This window comes from Apium graveolens, chromosome 7 (assembly GCF_009905375.1).
Source record: "Apium graveolens cultivar Ventura chromosome 7, ASM990537v1, whole genome shotgun sequence".
NCBI classification, from domain to species: Eukaryota; Viridiplantae; Streptophyta; class Magnoliopsida; order Apiales; family Apiaceae; genus Apium; species Apium graveolens.
Genome location: NC_133653.1, coordinates 24,829,332 through 24,838,472, shown reverse-complemented (window position 1 = coordinate 24,838,472; position 9,141 = coordinate 24,829,332). Strand labels below are relative to the sequence as shown.

At 35.4% G+C, this 9,141-nt stretch overlaps 2 protein-coding genes across 3 annotated transcripts; both read left to right on the top strand.

The window, feature by feature from the left end:
* Nucleotides 1-4,611: 4,611 nt before the first annotated feature.
* On the top strand, nt 4,612-6,655 carry LOC141672553 (polyadenylate-binding protein 8-like). 2 transcript variants are annotated; one of them, XM_074479177.1, is made up of 4 exons: nt 4,612-4,709; nt 4,993-5,102; nt 5,184-6,136; nt 6,480-6,655. In XM_074479177.1, the coding sequence occupies exons 1-3, from the start codon at nt 4,661-4,663 to the stop codon at nt 5,739-5,741; spliced, it is 717 nt and encodes a 238-aa protein (XP_074335278.1). In that variant the 5' UTR covers nt 4,612-4,660; the 3' UTR covers nt 5,742-6,136; nt 6,480-6,655. The 2 variants fall into 2 exon arrangements, with proteins under 2 accessions (XP_074335278.1, XP_074335277.1); XM_074479176.1 differs by having other exon boundaries at nt 4,637-4,841.
* Nucleotides 6,656-7,106: 451 nt separating this feature from the next.
* Nucleotides 7,107-8,898, top strand: LOC141672552 (lectin-like). The gene is made up of 3 exons (XM_074479175.1): nt 7,107-7,679; nt 8,013-8,128; nt 8,306-8,898. Exons 1-3 carry the CDS (start codon nt 7,176-7,178, stop codon nt 8,688-8,690), a joined length of 1,005 nt encoding a protein of 334 aa, XP_074335276.1. The 5' UTR covers nt 7,107-7,175; the 3' UTR covers nt 8,691-8,898.
* The last annotated feature ends 243 nt before the right edge of the window (nt 8,899-9,141 follow it).

Genomic DNA, 9,141 nt, shown 5'->3' with positions numbered 1-9,141 from the left:
TGTACAACTCCAAGTGTTTCACGATAGGACTAGCGAGGAACCAATAATTATTGACAATTAACTGAATAATCACAACCTTAATATTCAATGATCCAGTGATATATAATTTAAGAATTTCTTTTGGACTTAAATTTCTTCAACTAAGCTGTATGTCATTTTTACAGATTCAATACCATATATTAGTATAGTACTCAGTTTTCTGGTTACTGTTTAAGAATTTTAGTTAATTTTTCTTCATTTTCCCTGGTATATCCTTTAAAAGAGAATGTGGTGCCTCAGGATTGATATTTTCTCCTTTTGTACTTTATTCTGTAAGGTAGATGAACTTTGTAATTTGCAACTTGTTTAGTTTTTCTAAAACCTTTAGTTTAGATTTATGAGATTGATTTATATAGACATCTGAGATCTTTTGGTCTTTTGGGTCATTAGTTTTTTTTCTTTTTTGACTGCCTGACTAGAATATAGAGTACTTAATGCTCAATCGTATTCGTGTAGTGTCCGCACTCGTGGATGGTGATAGAGTACTTGTAGACAATTTTTCCATCGTTATGCTTCATAATGGACTTATCCTTTTATGTGTATCCTTTGATCCCTCTATTCATTTTCTTAGCACTCAACCTCTCAACGTTCTATCTTTCTATTCCTTACTTCTAATCCTAACCCTCTACCCATTCCCGTCAATCTAGGCTTGTGTCAGTGACTTATAACCTGTAGCTCTGATACCAAACCTGTGGCGCCCTCCAAACCGGGGTCAGAAGTTTGGGGTCCACAGACACACACACCTTATTAATAACCTGCTTATAACAATGATAAAGATAATAATAATGATATGCAGTGACCCTACTTACCGATTACCACGGACCGCAACAGGTTAAAGTATGCACACAAGCCAACCACACTTACTTATATTACAAACCGTTCAAATCCCAACTATTCAAACTCAGAACTGAGTATTAAACATTATTACAAACTTTTACAAACTTAAATTATTCCAAAAGAAGCCTACTAGCTCAACTCGATCAACCTGAACCCCTAGCTCTCACGCTGGACTGGGGATCCTCGGTACCAACCGGTTCCTTCTTAACTGGAAAAGAACATAAACAACATCGCACAAATGAGCTAACTAGCTCAGCAAGTCACAATGACAAAACTGAGAATAATGATCATTAGGTAAATATGGTTATGATATCAAGCGAACAATGGATTATGATTTAGAATTGGATATTATATTTTTATTTTAAAAACCAAGGTTAGGCTGCTGATCAGTCACGCACTAACCCCGAGCAAAGCACACAACACTGCTCTAACTACTGGATCCAAGGCACATATTGACCTAACTTGACCATTATATGATCTGACCACGAATCTGGTCCACATTTTTATAAAACAATCCAAGTCTACCATAATAACAGAATAAGCAGTAATAAACAATAAACAGGATCATTAACAACATTGGACGTTCAATAATGAAAATGGTTTCAATTTACATAAAGATCAATAAGGCATTTCCAAAGCTTGGTTTCTAGGTAGTGAAAGAATTGGATAACAAAAAGATCAATGTTTCAGGGTTTCAAGGATTTGGTCTTTCAAAGCATAAGATACAATGGTTTGAGTGTGTAAGCAATCTAGTTCAGTGTTTGATAATTAGTTTATATGTATTTGTGGAGTAGTATCGTACTTTTGAGGTTCTTATTTGGGGATACAACAATCAATGGTTTAGAAAGAATCAGGTTTACAACTCAAGATCAATAACTGGAATCAGGGTTTAGGGTTCAGTGCTTCAAAGCACTTGCAATATAAACAGGACTATCAATCACTATAATATCTCGAGAAAGTTCAGAACACTTGCCTGGTACTAGCTTACTACACTGCACTTGCTCTCAATCACCACTGTCTTACTCCTTGACTATCTGTTTCCCTTTCCTACGCCTTGCCTCTTCTGCTCACATATCATAAGCATCTATCAATATTCAACTCATACGATTCGATTCAACACATACTTCTATCTACCCTTCGTTTCACCCAAATCCGATTAACGGATTGAAAGTTACGCAATAAACAAGTAAACATCGCATATATAGACCGACAGTTAACCAACAAGTCACATATAATTCATAACACGTCACATAATCAATGGTATATCATTTATAAAGAAGTTTCGGGTCATAAATAGGCTTTCGGATATTTAAAATGATTTTTTTAAAACATTTTTCGGAATAAAAACAGTTCGTTAAATCAATTTCGAAGTAGTAAACAGGGTTCGGTTGGTCAATTCTGGCTTCAAAACGATTTCATAATAATTATTGAGCCTTGAAAATGATTTAAAATAATATTTTAAAGCTCGAAACTATTTTTCGGAATTTTTAAATCATTTTTAAATAATTAAATCTAATTAAAATCAATTAATAATTAATTAAATCAATTAATCAATTAATTTACGAATTAATTGACTAATTAATCAATTAAAAATTAACTGAAATTAATTAACTAATTAATTCAGATTTATTTTTGAATTAAATATAATTTTTGGAATTAAAATAATAATTTTTGAAATTTTCAGAAATTAAAATCGAATTTTTTATAATTAAAATAAATAGGAAATATGATTTTTAAATAATTTATAAACAGGAATCCAAAATATGCAAACTCTGGAAACCTGGGGGACTAAACTGTTTCTTCCCCAAAAGTCCAGGGGCCTGTTTGCAATTTTGCAAACCCCCGCCGTCGACTCGCCGGAGTGTGGCCGGAGAACACGATTACGGCCACCTCAGGCCACCAAACTGTCCAGAATTAATCTACACATTACCAGGAACTTATTTATGCAATCAAAACACATCAATCATCCCTGTCCTGGCCGGAAATTGGCCAAGAACATCGCAGGTTTCCGGCGAAACATCGAAAACTTAAAAAGACAACTCCCTACGATTCAAGCATCCTCTGTTAACGAGCTATATACCAATCGATTGCAAATTTCATAAGGAACATAACCCACTATAAATCAACAGCTAATAACCCCAAAATCAAAAAGCCCCAAATTTCAATTGAAAACATTTATACGGGTTATAAACCCTAATTTTAAAATTCGAGAATTAAACCCACTTTTGAGCATATTATTGAACTCCAAATCAGACGTATGACATATGAAAATCATCAGGAAAACAAGCTCTACAATATGCAAGCATCAAATCATACAAACAATCATCCGAACAAAAATTCATATTTTTAATAAAATTAATTCGAAAATAAATAATTTTTCAGAAAATAAACCTTGATTTCTGCAGTGATTTGGAACACAGAATCTGATAGAACACCTCAAGACCTTCATTTTGAGCACTCGAGCTTTTCAAACGGACTCCGGTAACACCTCCGATTTTTGGTTTTATTCTCAGAAAGATTTATGAATATATGAGTTTTCTCTGAAAATTTATATAATTACTGACTGCAAATGATTTTTGATACGAAATAAAATACGGTAAAGGCTATTTATAATTACGGAAAATTAGTATCTCGTTGGATCATTCCGGATATAAAACGGTACGTTTATTTATAAAAACTGATCCAAACGGTATCGGTTTTTGGGACAATTATTCAAATCAGTACAATTTGTACTGCGGTCTTGGTCTCAGCACCTGGTTACACGTACTACGAGGTGATAATTGGGATAGTTTAATAAAAAGCTCTCGTTTATCAAAAATACGAGTTTTATTGATTTACCGAAACGAATATTTTATCGAAAATATTGCGCCGGGACCCGCGCAGGACAAACCGTACGCCGGATCGAAAAAGTCGAAACATGGAATATGCTCGGAATATTACAATTGGGTTGGGAAGGAGTTCTCGGAAGAGTTTCAGGTTCCAAAAACGTAACTACGGATGACGTCGGTTGGTTCTCGTTTTTATAAATAGATTTTAAATACCCGAAAAAAGATTTTATGAAATTCATATGATCCTTATAAATTCATAAATCAACATAAAAATAATTAGGAAGATATGACAATTATCTATATTTTATTTTGGACATATAAAAATTAAAATACTCAATTAATAAATTTTTAAACATCCAAACACATTTAACACTTTAACAATAATTCACAGAATAGATACTGAACACATATATTAATTATTATTAGCAAAAATAATTACACGATATATCTCAGATATTACAACGACGGTCGATAGATTTCTTCTTTCTTTCTTATCTGATCTCTTGGTGTGGATAGATTTTATGCTAAAATATCCATTTTATGGTGAGAGATGGAGTTGCCGGAATTCTTTTCGGTGGTGGTCGGCGGTTGCTCGGTTGATGGGGGCGGTTCTCTTTTTTTTTAAAACATTTTATATTGTGGTGTAATTTATTCAAAGGCGGGAGATTCAAATTTTCACAAAATTTTGAACTTCAAACTTTAAATTTTATAAAAGCGACCAAAGATTCGGTCGATATTTTATATAAATTCCACCGCAAAACTTAAAATTCACCCTCTTAAAAGCCACCAACATGTTTCGGTCGATTTTATACTAAAATCCACCGAATATGGTCGATTATAGTTAAATTTCACCGATATGGTCGATTAGGGTCCTTTCATAAACCCTAAAGTTTACGCCCGCAAACAGAAAAGGGTTAGGGTTTGATAAGAAACATAAACACCAACACAGAAGAAGAATGGGGGTGGTAACGTTATATGTTGGTAATCTGGATAAATGCGTAACTGGTAGGCAGTTGGGTCTCCATTTCCTACATCATGCTCCTGCTTTTTATCTTAATTTTTGCGTTGTCGTTAAGGATTCTCAAACCGATAAGTCTCTCGGCTATGGTTTTGTCGAATATTCTGGCTACGAAACTGGTTACTTACTCGAATTTGTAATCAATTTCTCTAGTTTAATTTCTTCAATTGATTGATAGTCATGCAGTCTTAAATCCCTATCCAACATACACACGCATCATTATATCAAATTATTTGTATTTATCATGCTCCTCTTTACATTTGCTTTCAGCTGCAGAAGCGCTGGAGCTCGCGGATTCCACTTTGCTTATGGACAAGCCTATTCATGTTCTCTTTTCCCCTTTCCATCACGATCTTTCACCGTCTGTTATTTTCATCAAGGTATCACCTGATAAGTAACTATTATCACTTCAATTCAGTTTTGCTCCTTTTTTTTCATTTTTTTTTAATTTGTTTTTGCAGAACTTGCCCAAATTAGTCACTCGAAAAGCCTTGTTTCATTTATTAAAATGTTATGGAAATCTCATTTCCCTCAACATAGCTACCGATGCTTCTGGCTATGCAACTGCACGCTATGATTGTGTAGAAGCTGCTCAGTCTGCCATTACCGCCTTGAATGGCAATCTCTTATCCAACAACAAGAGACTTTACGTTTCTTCATTTCTCATGGTTCCAGTATATGGATCACCCCAGCGTGCATATAATAAACTCTTTCTTAGAATTCATGATGGTATATCCGAAAAATTTATCAGGGAAACTCTTTCCTCCTTTGGAGCTGTTATCAATGTTTGCATAACGGAGTCATTTCCAAAAGGTGACCTCTTTGCAGATGTCACCATGGAGGATTCCAAAGCTGCTGACAGAGCTGCCGCTGCACTTGTCCCGCATCGTCCTGGCTTGCTTTATCTTGGCAGAATTCAGGAGGACACCTCAACTTTTAGACCTGTAATGTTCCTTGTTCAGACTTTAATTTTTCCCATCTACCTCCCGACTTTTACGAGTATGCTAACTGTTGAGTAACCAGCTCATCTAAAACCTTAAGTGTTGAGGAAGGCCCCAATAGGATCATATATTTAAGATTCCCCCTCACTCGAAAGCCCATTTATGGGTCGAAGAGTGGAACACCGGCGCCCATCTTTGGGGCATTATTTGCCTTTAGTGTCCACATTAAATTGTGAGAATGTTGGGGGTGGCTAGAAATCGAACCTTAGTTCTCCCGCCAGTCTAAGCTCTGATACCATGTTGAATAGCCAGCTCATCTAAAACCTTTAGGTGTTAGAGGAAGGCCCCAATAGGATCATATATTTAACACTAAATTTTGCTCGTTTCTACATCTTGGTGAGATGGACGCCAAAATGATCATCACCAAACAGCTTCATCTTAATCTCTTTCAAGACCAGGAAGAAACCTCACAGGTACTATGTGTTTTTCTGTTTCATTGTTCACATATCATGTCACAAATGTTTCACTTGCATGATTTGCGAAACCAGGTACGTAAATGTAAGCTTCACCTGTTACATTAAAATTGAATGAATTGCAATTGCGAGGGTCATCTTAAAAAATTTGGTTTTCCAATTAAATATCAATATTCAGAACCTGTACCCGTAGTAACAATCCTGCTTTATTATTTTCTTGATCGTCCTAAAGTGACTTATGAGAACGAAGACAGATTGATTCTTTATAAAGTCTTTCTTTTCTGTTAATTTTGTGCTTTCCTTTCTCCTTGCTCAGTTCATATCTTTTTATTTCATGAAACAGCTTCACCAACCAGTAAGTCCGAAGATTTGGAATTTGCATCAATTACTTCGCAGCCATAGTCATGTACCAACTTGAAAGTGTAGCAGTTGTATTTCTTTACTGTATTTGTGCTTGATATGTCATTAATCACTTTCAATTTATGAAGAATATTTTCTTTTATGTCTACACATCAAGAATTTCAATCAAACTTGAGGGAAGGTGATGCACAAATGCATATTATGAGTAAATCTTATCATGGACATATATGCTCACATCTAACCATCTTAAGCTTATCATGTACATATATTCGTACATCTAATCATGTACACATAACATCTCCTGATTTTAAGTTCAACGAATAAGAAATGTGAAAATAGTTGGTATTCACTTTAACTTTTCTAGCTAGTGGGTTCTTTGATAAAAGTACAGAAGATAAGGGATTTTAGCTCTCAAAATATTCCAGGAGGCAGGAGCAGAAAGGGATAAATTCCGTTTCTTATCACACTGATTTCCTCCACTACCGCCTTCTGATTGGAATGGTTAAGGATTCAATCTAATATCGTCCATGCCTCCCAAGTCCAACCCTCAGATTAAAAGAGGGAAAGGGTTAATGGAAGATGATCACCTTCTTTATCAACACTTTGTTGGTACACAATGCAAGTTAAAGAATATAGAAGGCGGTAGTGGAGAATATAGAGAGCAAGAATAAAGAGAAGTATGTATAAGAGTTTTCTATTGTTATATGTGTCTGAAATGTCCCATTTCAGATACCTGCCCAAAAATAATCTGATGCCCATTAAAAGATATTTTTTTATCCATCACTCTCTTTATAAGATTCTTTCAATAAACAATTCAGGGAACAAATTCTCTTTTAATTTAAGATTAAAGGCAGAGGCTTTTAACAAGTCAGAGTTTTCCCTTGGCACAGCATTATCTGTTTTTTACACAATGGGAGCATCTGAGAGCTCACAACATGATCAGGCTAACTCACAACCATCTAATGAAAAACCCTCCACCCTAACCTCACAAAACTCTGAAGAAGACCACACTATGCCGACACAGAAGGCCGTTTCTCGAAAAACATCAGATTTGCGATCAGAAGTAAAGCCACCTCCTCATAACTATGAAGCAATTGTAAAAGATGCAGCCATTGACAAGTCCTCCACTGAAAAGCTATATGAGCAGCTATACACAGGAGTGTTACTTAACCAAAAGAAACAGGTCATTCTTATTACCTTACTATTTATTTCATATACATGTTAAGATTTATGGTGGTAACATGACAGTACAGATAGACATTCACCACAATCATCTTGCAGGGCTGTTACTTGATTACTCTGTTGTTCACCAAAAGAAACAAAAACACAAAATGAGGGGGGGGGGGAAATCCAGTTGTAATAAAAATTGAGCATATAATAGTAAAATCATTTTTGGTGATGAAATTTCAACAGTAAACTTGAGCAAACTGTATTAGGATCCAAAAACTGGGAGACTCTTTCTTTTTTTGCTTTAGTAACATTAAGAACTTGTTCTCGTTGACTTCTTTTATCGCAGAAATATTGGGTGGACAAGAAGTCCCATGCCAACTGTTTCATGTTGTATGCGAGGAGTTTCTCAATAACTTGGAGCGAAGACAAACGTTTTTGGCACTGGCCTTACCTCAGCGAAAGGTTTGAGATTTCGTCATTTACAAAGAGGACTAACAGTCGAAATGGCTTAATTTCCCCCACCCCCTCTCTTATATACAAATACTCTATTCACAATCATACAGAAATGGTTTTTTTAGTTTTGTATTATAGAGGGGATTGTAAATTGACAATATATAAACTGAACATGGCTTATTGCAGTGATGGTGTGTTTATTGATGTTGCTGAACTGCTAAACGTATGCTGGCTAGAAGTGCATGGGAAACTCGAGGCATCAATGCTATCACCTGGAGTACTATATGAGTTTGTTTTTGAGGTCATGTTAAGAGATCCTGCATATGGATGGGAAGTTCCGGTAAACCTGAGACTCATTCTTCCTGATGGATCTAAACAAGAACACAAGGAGAATTTGATGGAAAAGCCTAGAGGAAGGTGGATAGAGATTGTCATAGGGGAATTCATGGCATCCCAAGAGAAAAGCGGAAAGATTGAGTGCTCCTTATATGAATACCAAGGAGGCAAATGGAAGAAAGGTTTACTCGTTAAAGGCGTTGCAATCAGGCCAAAAACATCTATCAAGGTTTAGCACGTCTTGCAAATAATGTTTTTTAACATCTAGCTCCTGCATGTCTTGGCTTTTGGCTTGGACATGGGAGCACTTTATTTTGAGATGTCCTTAATAAGAATCTATGAGAAGCTGGTAGCCAGACAACAGTCGACCAGATGTATTCTCGTAGTACTAAAGTGTGTACTATACTAATTCTGCAACATATAACTGGGGATGGTTTCCATTACCTTTTTTTTCTCTTCATCATTTGATTAGCATCATTTAAACAAATCATCGTGTTCAATGTTCATAATAATTTGCAGGTATAGTATAGATCGACTGATTATCAATGTAAAGAAATTTTCAACCAAATTGCACACAGTCTCCCTCCTCTACGTATGGACGCACTAAGAACAAATGATTAGAACCCACCTTATCTCATAAAACATTTACCTTGCGTTTAATCATGAACTGATCTAGAATTCTAGAT

Coding starts and splice junctions, on each gene's coding strand:
- LOC141672553 (XM_074479176.1), top strand. CDS start 4,661: ATGGGGGTGGTAACGTTATATGTTGGTAATCTGGATAAATGCGTAACT. Junction 4,842..4,992: donor ATATTCTGGCTACGAAACTG/GTTACTTACTCG, acceptor ATTTGCTTTCAG/CTGCAGAAGCGCTGGAGCTC. Junction 5,103..5,183: donor CGTCTGTTATTTTCATCAAG/GTATCACCTGAT, acceptor TTGTTTTTGCAG/AACTTGCCCAAATTAGTCAC.
- LOC141672552 (XM_074479175.1), top strand. CDS start 7,176: ATGTATAAGAGTTTTCTATTGTTATATGTGTCTGAAATGTCCCATTTC. Junction 7,680..8,012: donor TACTTAACCAAAAGAAACAG/GTCATTCTTATT, acceptor CTTTTATCGCAG/AAATATTGGGTGGACAAGAA. Junction 8,129..8,305: donor TGGCCTTACCTCAGCGAAAG/GTTTGAGATTTC, acceptor GGCTTATTGCAG/TGATGGTGTGTTTATTGATG.